General features: G+C 44.1%; 1 protein-coding gene across 1 annotated transcript in view; it reads left to right on the forward strand.

Annotated features, from left to right (window-relative positions):
- CFAP57 (cilia and flagella associated protein 57) overlaps nucleotides 1-21087 on the forward strand; it is a gene marked incomplete at its 5' end in the record, with an annotated part of 75738 nt that overhangs the window by 4377 nt on the left and 50274 nt on the right. Inside the window, 6 exons of the mRNA XM_082616393.1 lie at nucleotides 3471-3787; nucleotides 5177-5463; nucleotides 7471-7678; nucleotides 10690-10842; nucleotides 19492-19631; nucleotides 20423-20588. Coding sequence (XP_082472519.1) covers nucleotides 3471-3787; nucleotides 5177-5463; nucleotides 7471-7678; nucleotides 10690-10842; nucleotides 19492-19631; nucleotides 20423-20588 — 1271 coding nt within the window. The remainder of the gene's footprint in view (nucleotides 1-3470; nucleotides 3788-5176; nucleotides 5464-7470; nucleotides 7679-10689; nucleotides 10843-19491; nucleotides 19632-20422; nucleotides 20589-21087) is intronic.

The raw sequence follows: 21087 nt of genomic DNA on the forward strand, positions 1-21087 counted from the left end.
TAACTCAATTTCGTTTCTTTTTGTGGCTGAGTAATATTCCATTGTATATATGCACCACATCTTCTTTATCCATTCATCTGTTGATGGACACTTAGGTTGCTTCCATGTCCTGGCTACTGTAAATAAAGCGGCAATGAACATTGTGGTACTTGACTCTTTTTGAATTATGGTTTTCTCAGGGTATATGCCCAGTAATGGGATTGCTGGGTCATATGGTAGTTCTATTTTTAGTTTTCTAAGGAACCTCCATACTGTTCTCCATAGTGGCTGTATCAATTTACATTCCCACCAACAGTGCAAGAGGGTTCCTTTTTCTCTACACCCTCTCCAGCATTTATTGTTTGCAGATTTTTTGATGATGGCCATTCTGACTGGTGTGAGGTGATACCTCACTGTAGTTTTGATTTGCAGTTCTCTAATAATTAGTGATGTTGAGCAGCTTTTCATGTGCCTCTTGGCCATCTGTATGTCTTTGGAGAAATGTCTATTTAGATCTTCCACCCATTTTTTGATTGGGTTGTTTGTTTTTTTGATGTTGAGCTGCATGAGCTGTTTATATATTTTGGAGATTAATCCCTTGTTGGTTGTTTCATTTGCAAATATTTTCTCCCATTCTGAGGGTTTTCTTTTCTTTTTGTTTATGGTTTCCTTTGCTGTGCAAAAGCTTTTAAGTTTAATTAGGTCCCATTTGTTTATTTTTGGTTTTATTTTCATTACTCTAGGAGGTGGATTGAAAAAGATTTTGTTACAGTTTATGTCAGAAGTTTTCTCCCTATGTTTTCCTCTAAAAGTTTTTTAGTATCCAGCCCTTAACATTTAGGTCTTTAATCAATTTTGAGTTTATTTTTGTGTATAGTGTTAGGGTGTGTTCTAATTTCATTCTTTTACATGTAACTGTCCCGTTTTCCCAGCACCACTTATTGAAGAGCCTGTCTTTTCTCCATTGTATATTCTTGCCTCCATTGTTATAGATTAGGTGATCATAGTGCATGGGTTTATCTCTGGACTTTCTATCCTGTTCCATTGATCTATATTTCTGTTTTTGTGCCAGTACCATACTGTTTTGATGACTGTAGCTTTGTAGTATAGTCTGAAGTCAGGGAGCCTGATTCCTCCAGCTCTGTTTTTCTTTCTCAAGATTGCTTTGGCTATTTGTGTTCTTTTGTGTTTCCATACAAATTGTAAAAATTTTTGGTTCTAATTCTGTGAAAAATGCCATTGGTAATTTGATAGGCATTGCATTGAATCTGTAGATTCCTTTGGGTAGTATAGTCATTTTCACAATATCGATTCTTCCAGTCCAAGAACATAGTATGTCTCTCCATCTGTTTGTGTCATCTTTTATTTCTTTCATCGATATCTTATAGCCCCATGACTTTTATCTCAAATCTGTATTTCAGTCCAAACATCTCCCACAGCTTTCATCATATCCAGCTGCCTGCTAGACCTCTTTACCTGAAAGTTCTGCAGTATGTACCTCACACACAATATATCCAGAATGGAATTTATCATTTCCTTTTTTTCTCCCTCTTTCCTTAAGAGCTACTTTGCCAGCTATCCTAACACATGATAAGGGTATGATTACAAAAATAAGCTAGTCCTAGTATAAATATCCCAGAACCCAGTAATACACACATAAATGAATACAACGGATAAATCAATTTAATACAACATAAAGGTGGCATTAGTAATTAGTGCTGGGATAACCAGTTAGGTATTGATGTTTGGGAAAGGGGAATCATCATGAACCTGAGATGGATTAAAGACTTCAGTGCAAAAAAAAAATGAAATCATAAAAAAATGGAAGCAACTAAGCATGATTAAATCAGAAATATTTGCATGGACTATTTTCAGTGAAAAACAGTGGACGTGACCCTCACCATGGTCCCTAGCTCCCTTAGCCTGTGTTCCATTCCAGTTGTCACCACCATTCCCATCACCAACCAGAAACCTAAATGTCATTCATTGCTGCTCTCTCTCCATCAGCCCCTCACCCCACCTTCACTGAGTCCTCCTGGTTTTACCCCTTAGCATTTCTCTAACCTCCTGTTCCCATCGCCCCTACTGCCTTCCTGTTGCTCATTGCTGCCATGTGTCCTGGTTTTTGAAATAACCTGCTGAAGTTTTCTTCCCTCCAGGATTGTCTTCCATACAGTTGCCAGAGGGATCTTTCTACAACACACATCGGACCTTCCTAAAATTTCCCAGGGCCTTCCCATTGGCCTCCCTGGTAAAGTCCAAACTCTCATGCAAGGCTCTCAGTGACCCAAACCCTGGGTTCTTCTCAGAGGTGCAGGTACTCTCTGCAGCCCTTCCAGAGAAGCCCGCGGGCTGGTCCAACTTGCTGCGGCTTGTGTGACGCAGTAGCATGGAGTCCATCGTGTCACTTTCTAGCACAGTTTCCCCTGCCTCTCTCACCCATCCTGCCCAGGGCTTGTATCAGGCCAAGTTACTGTGAGGCACAGCCTAGGGCCCGTGATGCTTTTAGGGACCCAAGAAAATATTTTAATTTTAATTTATTTTAAAGTCAGGAAAAAATGAATATAATACTAGTGAATCTAGCATGGATTATATTCTTCTTTAAACCAATGAGTCATAAAGTATAATTTTTACCATATTTTAATGGAGGAAGGGGCCCATGAAAGCAGAAGTGCCCAGGGCCCATGAAAATTATAATGCAGACCTGATTACATTACCCAAATAAAGCATTTGCAGTTTAATCTTTACATCAGGCTCTGCTCTCTAGAGGCCCATGGCCTTCATTCTCACGCTTGTTACCTCATGGACAAGAAGAGTGCTCGACCACCAGATATCGCCTCTTTATTCCTGAAAAATGGATAGAATGCATCCCTCCTGGTTTCGAAGGAAGCACGGGCTTTACCATAAAGCCCATTCAGCAGACCTCTGCATCTGTCTCTCAGCCAGAATGTCACATAGATCACTTAACTGCAAGGGAGGCTGAGGAATCTAGTGGTTAGCATCCCAGCCTGGAAAGTGGAGGAAGAGTATTGAGTGCTGACTGCTCAGGGCATAAAGGCCTCTGATCTGACCCTACTGCACGCTCCAGACCCATCTTTGGTCACCCCTGGCTCACAGGGGATGCTCAGCCATCTCCCACCATGTGCAGTTCCCCCTCCATCTATACCCTTTCTCACATCCGCACCTTTGCCCTTCCTGACGTGCCCAACCCCCCCCCGCCCCGCCCCCCCCCCCCCCCCCCGCCACACTTCATCTTCCTTCAGGAATCCTTCCCTGACTTCTCCTCCCACCACGGCCTCAGTGAGGTGCCCATCCTAGTTATTTTCATAGTAGCACAGACACAGTTGCCCCGAGGGACACAGGGATTAACAATTACCCGTTTCTGCACTTTTCTCCTGTTGCCTCGGCAGTGCCCACCACGGTGCCTGGTTCATGCTGAATCTTGGTGAATGCATGATCTCCCCTCACCAGCTCCTCTCCTTTGTTTGCAGGCTCAGACAAGAGTCAGGGCATGTTGGCCTTGTCCATCAGTCCCAATCGGCGATACCTCGCTATCTCCGAGACTGTGCAAGAAAAACCTGTCATCACCATTTATGAACTGTCAGCCGTTCCTTGCCGAAAGTGCAAAGTCCTTAATAATTTTGACTTCCCAGTTCAGAAGTTCATTTGCATGGCTTTTTCTCCAGACTCCGAATACCTCTTGACCCAGACCTCACCTCCAGAGTCAAACCTTGTCTATTGGCTGTGGAAAAAACAAAAAGTAATGGCCATCGTTAGAACTGATACTCAGAACAATGCTGTCTACCAGGTACCACCCAGCATGACAAGTATGGTGCAAATTATTAAAACATAGTACAAACTGTCCCTCATTGAATGCTTTCTGTGTGTCAGGAATAGTACTAATTTCTTAAAATGCATTTTAAAATTTGCCTCACAACACCATATAAGGTATGCATAATTATTGTCTCTGTTTTAAAGATGAAGGAACTGAGGCTCCAAGAACTTAGCAGGGCCAGGACTCCCTGACTCCAGGGGCTGTTTTCTTCACTTTGGCCCAGAACTGCTTTCTGGTCCCAGGTCAAGCCCAGAGGCAGGTTGATCAAATTTGCTGTCTCTCCCTGATCCTGGCCTCTTCCGGGCAGCATTGCAGGACAGTGGGAAGACTTCAGGAAGGTGGTGTGAAGTGGTAGGTCTTTAGGAAGCTGTCCATGAAATCGCACTTATGTGGGGAGCAGAAGTTTCTATCGTGGTTTGAGGGCAAAATGAAGAGGATGTGTCGGGGGGCTGGTTGGGGCCTAAGGAGGCTTTTCTTGGAGCAGTCAACCTGGTCTAGGATCTAGTGCTCAGTTTTCCAAGTGCAAGCACTCAGTTCTGTTCACGTTCAGAGATATTGGCTAGTCAGCATCTCGGGCACAGACTCTGTTATTCTCACAAGAGTCTGGCTTGTGAACCAGCATGTCACAACCAGAACACACAGCATTTATCCAGTGTATTTCCTCCCTGGTAACAGAGTCCTTGGGAGATGAAATTAGTAGTCAGAAGTTTGCTTGCTGATCATGGAATCAGAGCAAAGGCAGGTAGAGCCCGAAGATTATTTCACCCAGGTCACAGTAAGGCATGATATGGCATCCTATTCAGAGCAGGGAGCACCTCCTCTGAAACTGATCCAGGAAACATTCATTGGATGCCCGCTCTGAACCCGGCACTGGGGATACAGAGATGAAAAAGCCACAGCCCCACCAGGTGCTCACCATCCAGTGGAGGTGACAGGTTGACTGCCCATGACTGCGCATTGGGATGAGGGTAGAGATAAAGGAAGTTTAGTCCCTGACATGTGGTTCCTTCGCCCTGAACAAGGCACATAAACCTGCCAAACCCTCATTTTCTGCTTCCAGGTGAGGCTTCATTCCATTTTGCTGGCACAGAGTTTGGTGATTGTCAAGACCTACTCATCTTGCTTTTTGGCCTTTGTCAGATGACTTTTGAAGGTTTCCTAGGTTAAAGACTCATGGGCTGTACAAATATAATGGATATAGATCTGTCCTCTTGTCAAATATGGTCTTAAAATTATATGATTTAGTGATGTTTAAAAGATCCTATGAGCTACCTGGGCTAACTCGTAATTAGTAAAATGGGAAATAATGCCATCAAGTTTAGTTTTATATATCTTTTTCTTTAATTCTTTCCCATTTTACAGGTGAGCTTCAATCCCCAGAATAACGCTCAGATTTGTGTCACTGGAAATGGGATGTTTAAGCTTCTCCGTTTTGCTCAGGGAACCCTGAAGCAAACTAATTTTCAGAGGGGAGAACCCCAAAACTATCTCGCCCACACCTGGGTGTCTGATGACAAGATTGTTGTTGGCACTGATACAGGCCGGCTCTTCCTCTTTGAGTCTGGAGATCAACGCTGGGAGACAAGTATCATGGTCAGGGAGCCCACCAGCGAGATGAAGAACCTGGGGGTGATCCAGGAATCCGAGAGGTAATGGCGCCCTCTGGGCAGGAGCTCTTGGAAAAATATACTCATCATGGGAATAGCATTACACCGAAAACAGCATTCTTTAAAAATCACTCCTATCCCCTCTACCTTAAAAATCAATGCTTTTCATTTTCCCTCTGCCTTTCAAGTGTTCTTCCATATTCAAGCACAAATTAGAAAGTTATGACCGTAACCTAGATACAATCCTTTTTATTTTTATAACTAACCTCATTTTAAAAACGTTTTAGTATGACTAGTCTTCAAAACAACAGATTTTCAAAAATATGTTTTCTATTGGCTGCCTAATTTACTGAATCGATTCAATAAATGTCCAGCAAGCCCTTGCAGTGTGCAAGGCATCTTGCTAGGTGCTGGGGACACAGGTCCATAGGACCTTACAATTCAGTGGGAGGCACCAGACCAACAAGGAAGTGCAAGGAAATGTTGTCGGTCAATCTGACAAAGCATATGGGCTAAGGTAGGGGGTCAGGATAGAGCTGTCTATTTTACCTCTACTGCAACCAATAACAGTCGTATCTCACCCATATTGGAAAGTACCATTGTGTGTTCTAGACACTGCCTTAAGCACTTTTTATATATCCTCATTTGAGTCTTACCCTAAAAAGTATATATTATTATCATGCCCATTTTATAGATGAGGAAACTGAGGCTCAAAGAGGTTAAGTGCCTCACCCAGTATCACAGCACTGTTAAATGACAGGTCAGGATTCAAACCCAGACCTGTCTGACCCCAGAGCCTGAGCCCTCAACCACAATGGCACACTGTAGATGCCTCTTCCTCAGTGACTTTGGTTTCACCCATTTTCACCACCCTCCATGCCAATGACGTCTCCTTTTTTATTGTGATTATGTTGAGAACTTCCTAATAAGACCATATGCCCTCCAGTTTTCTGGGTTCACCATTCTTCAGTGGGTCCAGGGCTCCAAGAATAAAGCTCAGACTCCTGAGCCTGGCCCACATGTCCCTGCTGCTCGGACCCTTCTTTACATCTGCAGCATCAGCTCTTGCCTCTGTCTACCGCACATGCCTCGTGTACTCTCCTGCTTCTGGGCTTGGTCTGCCCCCACCCCGACCCCACTCCCCTGGACATAGACACATGCCTGACACAGTCTTCTTTGTCCTTCACATCTCAGCTGGGAGCTCTCAGCCTCTGCTCATCTCAGATAGGTGGTCCTCCTCTGTAACTGTCCTCAGAAAACCCTTGTTAGCTGCTGACTGGATGCTCCTATCCCACTCAGCCGCCCTTAACAGTCCTTGTCACATGCCCCCTAGACCATCAGCTTCTCAGGGCAGGAACTGTGTCAACTTATTTACCATTGTTTCACAGAGCTGTTAACACAGCGTAACTCCAGTAAATGAATGAACTCCAGTTATATGAATGAATGAATGAATGAATGAATGAATGAAAACATGTGTGAATGAATGAAAGAGAAACAATGGAAGGAAGGGAGGAAGGAGAAGGGAGGCAGGGAGGAAATGAAAACCTGGATTCAAATATCAGCTCTTGGGACTTCCCTGGTGGTCTAGCAGTTAGGACTCGACGCTTCCACTGCAGGGAGCACAGGTTCAATCCCTGGTCGGGGAACTAAGATCCCACATGCCTTGCAACATGGCCAAAACAAAAACCAAAACAAAACAAAACAAACAACAAAGAAAAACAAGTCTCAGCTCTTCCCCTTACTAATTTTGTGATCTTGGAAACAACCCCTCTGAGCCACTTTTTTCCTTCCAAACAACAAAATGAATATGATAATAACAACGAAAACAGTGACCACACAGGTTTGTGAGACTTCCACATAAATGCATAACTTTCCATCTTTCATGGAGCTCGGGTAGCATTCCCAGCCAAAGGGGAGCATTTGGGCCATGGGAAAGGGGCTCACACTAGTTTCGCCCACACCCAAGGACAGCCCTTCTTTCTCATCCCTAGCAGGATTCATCTCCTTGGAATCGTCTCTGTTATCTTTACATGCTATCTTCTTTTCCAGCCTGATCGAATTTCCAACAATCACCTCCCCAGTCCCTTCCTGCAAGCAGGTCGTGATGGCCAGCAGCCACCACCAGCTGTCCCTGCCCCAGGTGTCTGCCATCGCACCCTATTCCAAGGGATTTGCCTGCTCTGCTGGGCCAGGGAGAGTTCTACTCTTTGAGAAGATGGGAGAAAAGGAGTTTTACCGTGAGAGCAGGGAAATCCGGGTAAGGAGGGGAGGGAGAAGCAATACTGGGGTCCAACTGGCATTTGTTCTCGGCAGCAGAGCACTGACAGGGCGTCTGGTGTGGGGAGAGGGGCTGAGGGCTAAGCCATTTGTCCTGAGGGGAGTTTTAGGATGGGTTGCACAGAATTGGGGTATAGAATTAGGGAGATCTGGATCTGACTCCTGGGAGAGAGCTTTGGCAAATTCTGTTTTCTCTTTGAAGTTCAGTGTTCCCATAATGTATTGTATATTGATATTTAATGTCAAGAAAACTACCTGGTACACAGCAAGCATTCAGTAAATATTTGGGGAATAAGTGATACAAACGGTTGTGGAGAGAGAGCTTATCTGGTTGGGGAAGAACCAGGAAGGCTTCAAGGTGTTTGAGGATAATCTTTGAGGAAGGGTCGTAGAGGATGGATAACATTTGACAGGAAGAAACAGATCAGGAATTCCAGGTGAAAGGAACAAAATTAAGCAAAGGCATCACTGACAGGGAGCAGGTGGTGTGTTTGTGAGACATCTGTTGCCCAGTGGAGGGACCTGAAGTCACTTGAAGGGAAAAAGAGGAGCTAAGGCTGGTGAAAGATGGCAAAGCCAGCCCGAGGAGTGTGTATGTAAATCGGCAGGCATCCTGTTTTCAGTGAAGAAGCATTATGCTTCAGAAAAGTAACCTGCCTGTGATGCATGGTGCGGGCGATCTGGGGGCATTGGATATGAAGTGGTTAAATACACAATGAATGAGTTAGACTTGACTCTGAGGTTTACTGGCTGAGTGACTTCACATGAGTTGCTGAATCTAGCAAATCTGTGTCTCTTCAGTAAGGAAATAGCCTATCCCTTGTGGTTATCAAAAGAATTAAACCACATCTCTGTAACCACTGATGCAGTGCCTGTGCTTAATAAATGATACTAGTTATTATTGCCACCGTTAGGAATCAGTTCTGAGGCTTTTTTGTTACTGAAGCAAAAAGGCAGTGGGGTCTAGGATCACAGCAGTGGGAAGCAGAAAGAGCCTTTGTGAAGGTTAAGTCTGTAGGACGTTCCCTGAGCAGATGCGGGAGGCCAGAGATAAGGAGCTCTCAGGGAAGATGCCCAGGCTCTGTGCTGGATGCTGGGAAAGGATGCCACGGCCCGAAAACTGGAGGTGAGAGCAAGGTGGGTGGGGACTCGGGGGGACCACTGTGAGTTTACTTTGCCTGTAAAGCAGGTCATTCTTTTGTGTGTTTATTCATTTAACAAATATTTATTGAGTGTTTACTATGTGCCAGGCTCTATGCTCGGGGCTGGGATACAGATGAGAAGTAACCACACTAAGACTTGCCCTTAGAGCTCAGTCAACAAGTAAACAAACAAATATGAACAGATTGTTGGATGAGATCAATTCTGTGAAGAAACTAAAGCCAGGAAAGGACAGGGTGCGAGAGGGGCTTCTGTTCTAGAGAGAGTGACCTGGGGAGGCCTCGCTGAGGGATGTTGACATTTGACCAGAGACAAGGATAAAGTGAAGCAGTTGGATATGTGGTTTAGACCTTGGGAGTGAGATCGATATATCCACCACACACACACACACACCCATAGTGCTTGGCTTGTATCTGGCACATAGTCAATGCTTTATTTTCACTATTTTAAGTATTTATTATTGTAATTACTTTACTACTATTGTTTTCACTGAACCCTTATATTAGGTAAAATCACTGAGAGAGAAAATATAAAGCCAAAAAGAGAACTGAGGACAAAACTTAGCATTTCCTAATTTCAAGACCGAGACAGGATGAGAATCCAGCAGGGCACTGAGAAGGTGTGGTCCTTCACTCATTCAGTCAACAAACGTCCGTCGTGCAGCTATCACGGGCCAGGCTCTGTGGTGTGGCCTGCGGTGGGTGAATCAGACATGGGCGCTTCCCTCGTGGACCTCACTGTCTGGGGGAGGACCGTGAGGCCACACTGCACAGTCACTGAGCGCCTGCTATGTGTCACGCACTGCTCCACGCACCAGGAGACAGGCGTGGGGACAGATGCAGTCCTCGGTCTGCGGGCTCCCATTCTACTTTACACAGTGTGATGCGTGTGACAGCAGAGGGAACCCTGGGTGCTGTGGGCACATGGAGGGAACATCAGGGCCCACTCAGCCCAGGGTGGTCAGGGAGGGCTTCCCAGAGCCCTTGCTGTTCTGGCGAGGCAGGGAGTGTAGACTTCATGAGGACGGCTTAGGGGGTACATAGGAAGACAGGACTCCAGGCAGGGGCAGGGCAGCACAGGAGGCCAGGGCCTTCTAGGGAGGAAGGTGCCAAGGTCACTGCTGCAGGCTCTAGAAAAGCCTAGAAGATGAGGGCTGAGCAGGGGCATCAGGCTTTGGTGATATTTATGAGAACAGTTTCAGTAAATGATGCGGTGGAAGCCACATTAGAAGGAATTAAGAACGGAGTGGGTGGTAGGGAAGTGGAGATGGTACGTGTAGACCAGCCTTTCAATAAGTTTGGTTGTTAGTGGAAGGAGCGAAATAGCAGGGAAAAGGAAATCTAGTTTCATAATGTCCACGAGGAACTCCCGGCCCCCTGAGACCGCTGCAGAAGCTGTGTGACCCCTTCTCTTCTTTCTGCCCTGTCACCCACTCCACGTGGTAGAAGGGCTGCCACCTTCCCCTCTACTGCCCTGGAGCACACACTGTGTACCTGGTGCAGGTGGGCGCCCACACTGGGCTCCCAACAGCTGGGCGGGAGTCGGGGTTAGACTAACGCTGGTTGTGCGGGGGAGATCTCAAACTGAGATGTACAGATGGATCAGTTTCACCTGTGCTGCTGCCTTATTATTCAGCCACTAATCACTTAAAGGTGAGTAGGAAATCCACAGAAACGGAGGCCCCTCAAGCCCTCCCTTCTCCACATCTGAGGAGGATCCAGGAAGCATGGTCAGGAGTCTATGAGCTACAGTATCTGAGACAATCTGAAAGCCCGAGGACACCCTGACAATGTGAGGGCATTGCTGACCGCTGTTCTGTGTCTTGGGCAGATTCCTGTGGACCCACAGAGCAATGACCCGAGTCAGTCAGACAAACAGGACGTGCTCTGCATGTGCTTCAGCCCCTCCGAGGAAACGCTGATCGCCAGCACCAGCAAGAACCAGCTCTACAGCTTCACCATGTCCCTGACGGAGATCAGCAAGGTGAGTCTCCCAGCAGCGCTTCCTTCCAACCCGGGGACTGGTCACCATGTGGGAAATTTTTAATCCAATTCCTGAGTGCAGACTCACTCACCACTTCATAACAGAGCAAAAGAAACTCAGATTTCAAGTTGTCCATGTAAGGAGCGCTCCGATACCCTGGGGAGGGGTGCCCGGGAATGTGATTGCTGCAGCCTCTTTGGAGAACACCCTGGAGACGTCTCTCAGATTTAAATTGTACCTGTCTTTAACCCAGCAAGCAAGTGTACTTCAGGTATTTAATGTACGGCTAGACCTGCTTCTGTGCACAGAGATGTATATATGTAAAGGTTTATCATTGCTTTTTGTTTTTAAATAACAAAGGAAGCCAGTATGAATACACTGCAGACATTGCAACAAAACGGTATTAAAGATAAAAAGGATCACTTTGTACTTATAAAAGGTTCACTTCATCAAGCAGACATTAGTTTTAAATTTGTATGCACCTAATAGCATGGACTCAAAATATATCCAGCAAACTTTGGCAGAACAACAAGGAAAATAAACCACCTACAATCATAAGAGATTTTAATATATCTTTCTCAGTAGTGGTGGTTTTCTAAATAACAGCTGTATTGAGTTATAATTCATTATACAATTCACTTATTTAAAGTGTACAATACAATGGTTTTTAGTATATTCACAGAGTTGTGCAGCCATTACCTCCATCAATTTTAGAATACTTTCATCCTTAAAAAAAAATGCCCTTTACCTATTATGCTCCCACCATCCCATCTGCCTCCCTCCCAGCTGTAGCCAAGCACTACTGTCTTGTGTGTGTATAGATTTGCCTTTTCTGAACATTGTATACCAATATGTGGACTCTTGGGACTGGCTTCTTTCACTTAGCACAATGTTTTTAAGTTTCATCCATGTGGTAGCATGTATCAGTACTCCACTCCTTTTTTATTTTTGGCTGTGTCGGGCCATTGAGGCGTGCAGGATCTTTCGTTGCGGTGCTTGGCATGCAGGATCTTTTGTTGCGGCACTTGGGCTTTTCTCTAGTTGTGGCATGTGGGTTTTCCCTCTCTAATTCTGTCGTGCAGGCTCCAGGGCACGTGGGCGCTGAAGTTTGCGGCATGTAGACTCTCTCCTTGAGGTGCGTGAGCTCAGTAGTTGGGCTTAGTTGCCTCACAGCATGTGGGATCTTAGGTCCCCAATCAGGGGTTGAACCTGCGTCCCCTGCATTGGAAGGCAGATTCTTTACCACTGGACCACCAGGAAGTCCCTTGCACTCCATTCCTTTTCATGGCCAAATAATATTCCATTGCATGGCTGTACCACTTTTGTTGGTCTAATCATCAGTTGATGAACATTTGGGCTATTTCTACCTTTTAGATATTATAAATACTGCTGCTATAAACACCTATGTACAAGTTTCTCTGTAGACATATGTTTTTATCCTTCTGGGTGTATACCTAGGAGTGGAATTCCTGGGTCATGTAGTAACTCAATATTTAAGGAACTGCCAGATAGTTTTCCAAGGTGCTGCACCATTTATATTACTATCAGCTGTGTACGAGTGTTCTCATTTCCCTCTATTTTTGCCAACATTTGTTCTTATCTGATTTTTAAATTACACTCACTCCCTCCTGCAAGAGCACCGGAATCACAACTAACTGCTGAACAATCATCAACAGGAAGACACTGGAACTCACCAAAAAAAGATACCCCACATCCAAAGACAAAGGAGAAGCCACAGTGAGATGGTAGGAGGGGTGCAATCACAATAAAATCAAATCCCATAACTGCTGGGTGGGTGACTCACAAACTAGAGAACACTTATACCACAGCAGTCCACCTATTGGAGTGAAGGTTCTGAGCTACACGTCAGGCTTCCCAACCTGAGGGTCCGACAATGGGAGGAGGAATTCCTAGAGAATCAGACTTCGAAGCCTAGCAGGATTTGATTGCAGGACTTCAACAGGACTGGGGGAAACAGAGACTCCACTCTTGGAGGGCACACACAAAGTAGTGTGTGCATCGGAACCCACGGGAAGGAGCAGTGACCCCACAGGAGACTGAATCAGACCTACCAGCTAGTGTTGGAGGGTCTCCTGAAGAAGTGGGGGGTGGCTCTGTCTCACCGTGAGGACAAGGACACTGGCAGCAGAAGTTCTGGGAAGTACTCCTTGGTGTGAGCCCTCCCAGAGTCCGCAATTAGCCCCACCAAAGAGCCTGGGTAGGCTCCAGTGTTGGGTCTCCTCAGGCTAAACAACCAACAGGGAGGGAACCCAGCCCCACCCATTAGCAGACAAGTGGATTAAAGTTTTACTGAGCTCTGCCCACCAGAGCAACAGCCAGCTCTACCCACCACCACTCCCTTCCAAGAGGAAACTTGCACAATCCTCTTAGATAGCCTCATCCACCAGAAGACAAATAGCAGAAGTAAGAAGAGCTACAATCCTGCAGCCTGTGGAACAAAAACCACATTCACAGAAAGATAGACAAGATGGAAAGGCAGAGAGCTATGTACCAGATGAAGGAACAAGATAAAACCCCAGAAAAACAACTAAATGAAGTGGAGGTAGGCAACCTTCCAGAAAAAGAATTCAGAATAATGATAGTGAAGATGATCCAGGACCTCAGAAAAAGAATGGAGGCAAAGACCGAGAAGATGCAAGAAATGTTTAACAAAGACTTAGAAGAATTAAAGAACAAACAAACAGAGATGAACAATACAATAACTGAAATGAAAACTACACTAGAAGGAATCAATAGCAGAATAACTGAGGCAGAAGAACAGATAAGTGACCAGGAAGACAGAATGGTGGAATTCACTTCTGTGGAACAGACTAAAGAAAAAAGAATGAAAAGAAATGAAGACAGCCTAAGAGACCTCTGGGACATTAAAGGCAACAACGTTCACATTATAGAGGTCCCAGAAGGAGAAGAGAGAGAGAAAGGACCCGAGAAAATACTTGAAGAGATTATAGTTTAAAACTTCCCTAACATGGGAAAGGAAATAGCCACCCAAGTCCAGGAAGTGCAGAGAGCCCCATACAGGATAAACCCAGGGAGAAACACGCCGAGACACATAGTAATCAAACTGGCAAAAATTAAAGAGAGAAGAATTATTGAAAGCAGCAAGGGAAAAATGACAAATAACATACAAGGGAACTCCCATAAGGTTAACAGCTGATTTCTCAGCAGAAACTCTACAAGCCAGAAGGGAGTGGCATGACATATTTAAAGTGATGAAAGGGAAGAACCTACAACCAAGACTACTCTACCAGGCAAGGATCTCATTCAGATTCGAGGGAGAAATCAAAAGCTTTACAGACAAGCAAAAGCTAAGAGGATTCAGCACCACCAAACCAGCTCTACAACAAATGCTAAAGGAACTTCTCCAAGTGGGAAACACAAGAAAAGAAAAGGACCTACAAAAACAAACCCAAAACAATTAACAAAATGGTCATAGGAACATACATATCCATAATTACCTTAAACGTGTATGGATTAAATGCTCCAACCAGAAGACACAGGCTTGCTGAATGGATACAAAAACAAGACCCATATATATGCTGTCTACAAGAGATGCACTTCAGACCTAGGGACATATACAGACTGAAAGTGAGGGGACGGAAAAAGATATTCCATGCAAATGGAAATCAAAAGAAAGCTGGAGTAGCAATACTCATATAAGACAAAATGGACTTTCAAATAAAGAATGTTACAAGAGACAAGGAAGGACACTAGATAATGATCAAGGGATCAATCCAAGAAGGATATAACAATTATAAATATATATGCACCCAACGTAGGAGCACCTTAATACATAAGGCAAATGCTAACAACTATAAAAGAAGAAATTGACAGTAACACAATAATAGTGGGGGACTTTTAACACCTCGCTTACCCCAATGGACAGATCATCCAAACAGAAAATTAATAAGGAAACACAAGCTTTAAATGACACAACAGACCAGAGAGATTTAATTGATATTTATAGGACATTCCTTCCAAAAACAGCAGATTACACTTTCTTCTCAAGTGCAAATGGAACATTCTCCAGGGTAGATCATATCTTGGGTCATGAATCAAGCCTCAGTAAATTTAAGAAAATTGAAATCATATCAAGCATCTTTTCTGACCACAACGCTATGAGATTAGAAATCAATTACAGGGGAAAAAACACAAACACATGGAGGTTAAACAATATGTTAGTAAATAACCAAGAGATCACTGAAGAAATCAGAGGAAGTCAAAAAACACCTAGAGACAAATGACAATGAAAACACGACAATCCAAAACGTATGGGATGCAGCAAAAGCAGTTCTAAGAGGGAGGTTTATAGCAATACAGTCCTACCTCAGGATACAACAAACATCTCAAATAAACAATCTAACATTACAGCTAAAGGAACTAGAGAAAAAAGAACAAACAAAACCCAAAGTTAGTAGAAGGAAAGAAATCATAAAGATCAGAGCACAAATAAATGAAAGAGAAACAAAGAAAACAATAGCAAAGATCAATAAAACTAAAAGTTGGTTTTCTGAGAAGATAAACAAAATTGATAAACCATTAGCCAGACTCATCAAAAAAAGAGGGAGAGGACTCAAATCAATAAAATTAGAAATGAAAAAGGAGAAGTTACAACAGACACTGCAGAAATACAAAGCATCCTAAGAGACTACTACAAGCAACTCTATGCCAATAAAATGGACAACCTGGAAGAAATGGACAAATTCTTAGAAAGGTATAACCTTCCAAGACTGAACCAGGAAGAAATAGAAAATATGAACAGACCAATCACAAGTAATGAAATTGAAACTGTGATTAAAAATCTTCCAACAGGGCTTCCCTGGTGGCGCAGTGGTTGAGAGTCTGCCTGCCAATACAGGGGACACGGGTTTGTGCCCCGGTCCGGGAAGATCCCACATGCCGCGGAGTGGCTGGGCCCGTGAGCCATGGCCGCTGAGCCTGCGCGTCCAGAGCCTGTGCTCCGCAACGGGAGAGGCCACAACAGTGAGAGGCCCACGTACCGCAAAAAAAAAAAAAAAACTTTTCGAGGAAAACATAGGAAGAACACTCTTTGACATAAATCACAGCAAGATCTTTTTTGATCCACCTCCTCGAGTAATGGAAGTAAAAACAAAAATAAACAAATGGGACCTAATGAAACTTAAAAGTTTTTGCACAGCAAAGGAAACTACAAAGAAGACGAAAAGACAACCCTCAGAATGGGAGAAAATATTTGCCAACGAATCAATGGACAAAGGATTAATGTCCAAAATATATAAACAGCTCATGCAGCTCAATATTAAGAAAACAAACAACCCAATACAAAAATGGGCAGAAGACCTATATAGACGTTTCTCCAAAAAAGACATACAGATGACCGAGAAGCTCATGAAAAGATGCTCAACATCACTGATTATTAGAGAAATGCAAATCAAAACTACAGTGAGGTATCACCTCACATCAGTTGGAATGGCCATCATCAGAAAATCTACCAACAACAAATGTTGGAGAGGATGTGGAGAACAGGGAACCCTCTTGCATTGTTGGTGGGAATGTAAATTGATACAGCCACTATGGAGAACAGTATGGAGGTTCCTTAAAAAACTAAAAATAGAATTACCATATGACCCAGCAATCCCACTACTAGGCATATACCCAGAGAAAACCATAATTCAAAAAGACACATGCACCCCAATGTTCACTGCAGCACTAGTTACAATAGCCAGGACATGGAAGCCACCTAAATGCCCATCGACAGACGAATGGATAAAGAAGATGTGGTACATATATACAATGCAATATTACTCAGTCATAAAAAGGAATGAAATTGGGTCATTTGTACAGACGTGGATGGATCTAGAGACTGTCATACAGAGTGAAGTAAATCAGAAAGAGAAAAACAAATATCGTATATTAACACATATATGTGGAACCTAGAAAAATGGTACAGATGAACTGGTTTGCAGGGCAGAAATTGAGACACAGATGTAGAGAACAAACATATGGACACCAAGGAGGGAAAGTGGCAGGGGGTGGGGGGTGCTGGTGGGATGAATTGGGAGATTGGGATTGACATGTATACACTAATATGTATAAAATGGATAACTAATAAGAACCTGCTGTATAAAAAAATAAATAAAATTAAATTTAAAAAAATTACATTCATAATGGATGTTGCTCTGTAGTTTTCTTGTGATGCCTTTATCTGCTTCTGGTATCCAGGTAATGCTGGCCTCATAGAATGAGGTGCAGAGACATGGCAGAAAAGAGAGAATTGCTTTTGTTTTAACATAACAGGGATTTGAGTGTACTTAAAAGCTTGTCGGCTAATATATAAGTCATTATGTTGTATACCCCAAACTAAGACATTTTTATCATTTCACCTGGGGGGACTTCATTCACAAGGACTTAGAAAGGACTAATTTGATGGCTGGATCTCCAGTCTGTCTACTTTCTGTGTGTGGAGGGGTGAGCTCATTGCATAGAGCTTTTCTCCCTCCTGGTGGGCAGGGCCTCTCAGAAGGAGGGCTGCGTGGGGAGGAGAGAACTAGACCAGAGAGTGGGGCCTTCTGTGGAGGGGAGTGTTTCCACTCTCTCTCCCAGGCTGGAAAAGTTTCCTGCCTGTCTCTGCATGTACACTCTGCCCTCCAGCCCCTGAATTATATTCTGTTTGGCTGCCAGAGTGATCTTTTCAAATCCCAGACATGGTTATCACAAAATACACATCCTCCACCGCCTCCACCGTCATCACAGCTGCAATCCTTCATTGGCTTCCTGGTGCTCTGAGAAGAACGGAACTCGGTGCATAGGGCTGGGCAATGTCTGGCCCAGGCTGCCCTCTGCAGCCCCATCCCATCATTCCACCTGATAGGACTGGCCTTTCTGATCACCATGAGTCTGCATGTTCCCTCTGCCAAAAGGCTTCAGTATGCGCCTACCTCTGCCTGGGGCACTCTTATACTGTCCCCTTCCCCACACTAGTTCTTGCTCATCCTTCAGGGGGAAAAAAAAAAAGCTAGTAGAAATGTACTAGTAGAGACAGCGAGATTGAAGATGTTGGAGAAAGAAGGGGAAGCAGATGGAGAAGAATGGGAATAATCTGTGCCTACCCCCACCCCAGCCCAGCACCTCTTTCTGACAGTAGAGAAGGGAAGCATCTGAATTTGAGGGCATTTCCAGCTCAGCCTTTGCCTTGGCTTGTGAACAAAGTATGTACACCTCATTAAACTCCCCAGTCATCACCCCTCAGGTGTCCCACGTGTAATGTCTCTGGTGACAGACACCTGGAATCTACACAAGCAGTGCAATAGGATACATTTTAACTTAAAATCATTCACCCAACTCTCCTTGCTGCTGCTTGTGGAGTAACATAGTCTCTCTGCAGAGGAATTTGGGAGTTCTCATTAAGATCTTGAAAATCATTCACACCATTTTGCCCTGTATTCCACTTCTAGAAATACATCTGTTGTGTGGGTCCCAACCTATTTTTTTTTTTTTTTTTTTTTCTTTTTGCTGTATGCGGGCCTCTCACTGTTGTGGCCTCTCCCGTTGCGGAGCACAGGCTCCGGATGCGCAGGCCCAGCGGCCATGGCTCACGGGCCCAGCTGCTCCGCGGCATATGGGATCCTCCCAGACCGGGGCACGAACCCGTATCCCCTGCATCGGCAGGCGGACTCTCAACCACTGCGCCACCAGGGAGGCCCCCAACCTATTGATGGTGATGCCATCAGCTAGAAATGCCGGAGGCACTCCCCGGGGGCTGTATTACTCCTAGCAAAGGCCCTACATACACTCCCCCAACCAGGGCCAATGCTGTGGCCTGACTGGCCCTTTGGTTCTTATTGTGATTGTAGGATGTACATAATCAAAAACCATCAGGGAACTCTGAGGAACAAGATTTCTTACTCACAGGTCCTGGAGGGTACAGAGCAAGCCCAAGGGCCACACAGTGAGGCCATGGGTGAAGAGAGAGGTGGACCTGGGGCTCTGCACTTATTAAGGTTTGAAGGTGGGGTGTCTAGGGTTTTGCGAGTTCACTATTTATTTAATGGTCATTTAGCCATGAGAGTGAGAATTAGGGCACAGAAAGAGAAAAGTGGGGTCACTCAAGAAGTCAGTTATTTAAGTTATCCAGGACTTCCTGCAAAAGGGGTCTTCAAGGGTGAGGATGGCTTAATTCCTTGGCAGATTATTTGGCTGGTAGCTGTGTCATACAACTGGCAATATGTTTATTCAAGATGGATGTCCTTTGAAATAGATGCCTTGAGACTCAAAAGCTTAACGTCAGGCACTTACCCTACAGTATCTAAGGAAGTAATCAGAGAGGAACACAGACTTACATGTAAGAATATTTAGTCTAGTGTTACCCCTAACTAACAAAAATCAGAGACCACTTAAATATTCCTGTAGTAGAAGGATAGATAAATTAAATTCTGGTATATTCACAGAATAAAATACTTTATTGCCATTAAAATGATGTTTTAAAATAATAATGGTATAGGAAAATATGCATAATGTTAAAGCAGTTTGCCCACAGCCTGATTTCTATGCATCTGGGCTAATTAACATCCATAAGTAGTAATGAGAGCTGGAGTGCATTACCAGCCTTTTGCTTCCTCTGCCCGATCTCATTCTGTATGATTTCTCCAGGGGGAGCCTGCCCACTTTGAGTATCTGATGTACCCGTTACACTCAGCATCCATCACCGGTCTAGCTACTTGCATCCGCAAACCCCTCATTGCCACCTGCTCTGTGGATCGGTCTGTTCGCATCTGGAATTACGAATCAAAGTAAGGAATGAAAGGCTTTGCTACTGTGATATGCACGATTTCAGTTGTTAAATTTTCCATGCGAATTATTTTAATTAGAGGTTTGAAATTTTAATTACTTAGAAGCTTTCAGTTGGAAAAGTTTTTTTTTAATCAAGTCAGTCAGTCAAACTACCTTATTCTCTTTACTTTTCACTCTTGCATGAGCTAGAAAATCACTTTATACTTTATTCAGTGCTTGCTACGTGCCAGACACCATGCTTGGCACGTGGGACATAAAGAAACATCCCAATACCTCCCGTCCTTACATACCCTCCTGTGTCCTTCTAGCTTTCCTATCCCCTCACCCCCACTAGACCTGCTTTTTGTCCCACAGAGCTCCCCAGACCATTGATTCGCCCTTTGAATCCAGATCACTGCCCCAACCACCTTCAGCTCCCAGTGATTTTATCCTCCTGGCATAGCTTCCTTGAGAATCTCCAGCCTAGATTGGCCCCATAACGTAACTTCTTTGCTCTTGTATATAGCTGCTGGGGCTGCTGGAAAAAAAATTGTGCAATAATTCTGATTTGGAAATCTAAATGGAGCTGTGCCTTCAACATCTCTAGACAACCCCATATTCAGTCCCCCTACTTGCCATACTCATTGCTGGACACTATCCTCAAGTAACCAAAATCTAGAAAAAGAGGCACCAATAATTGCAAGTACTAAAGTATCTCAAACGCTAGGATAAAAATATGTACCAGATACAATGGAGGACTTGAGGAACTCAGTGGGCTAGACTTATATTCAATAATTTATCTTTTTCACAGCACCCTGGAACTATTTAAGGAATACCAAGAAGAAGCTTATACAATCAGCCTTCACCCGTCTGGACACTACATTGTAGTAGGGTTTGCTGACAAACTACGCCTTATGAATCTACTCATTGATGATATACGTTCTTTCAAAGAATACTCTGTCAGAGGGTGCAAAGAGGTAAGAACTCCTGGAGATAAAGGCCCAGTTTCTTGGAAAGCCAGAGTTGAAATATCAAGAACTAGCACAACTGGGGAGGTAGGACCAGACTGTCTTAGAGAATTCTGGTGGCTTAAAAAGAAATCCAATTCTCCCACCAAACTTATTGAGTATGTTGGTTCTATCCTCTTTCTTTTATGCCCACCAAAATATATCACTGAAACAAACCATGTGAGATCTCACCTGTGATCAGTCCTCTCTGTGACTGTGGAGTAATTTTTTTTTAAAGCATTAAAAAGAAAGTTATCACAGAATCGGAGTCACAGCTAGGAATGCGAGTTTGGCGATTGGGAGGGGCCAGGGAAAATGAGCAACAGGGAGAGACAATAGCCCATCAGATTTCCCCCTGAGATGACTTGTGGAATCAAAACAGTGATTTGAGGAATTGCTCCCCTGTTCTGAAACTTCTTCTGCAGACAAAATGAGTGTTCTATTCTCTGATCCAAGCACCTTCATGATT

Source organism: Mesoplodon mirus, assembly GCF_964341445.2.
Source record: "Mesoplodon mirus genome assembly, chromosome: 3".
Taxonomy (NCBI): domain Eukaryota; kingdom Metazoa; phylum Chordata; class Mammalia; order Artiodactyla; family Ziphiidae; genus Mesoplodon; species Mesoplodon mirus.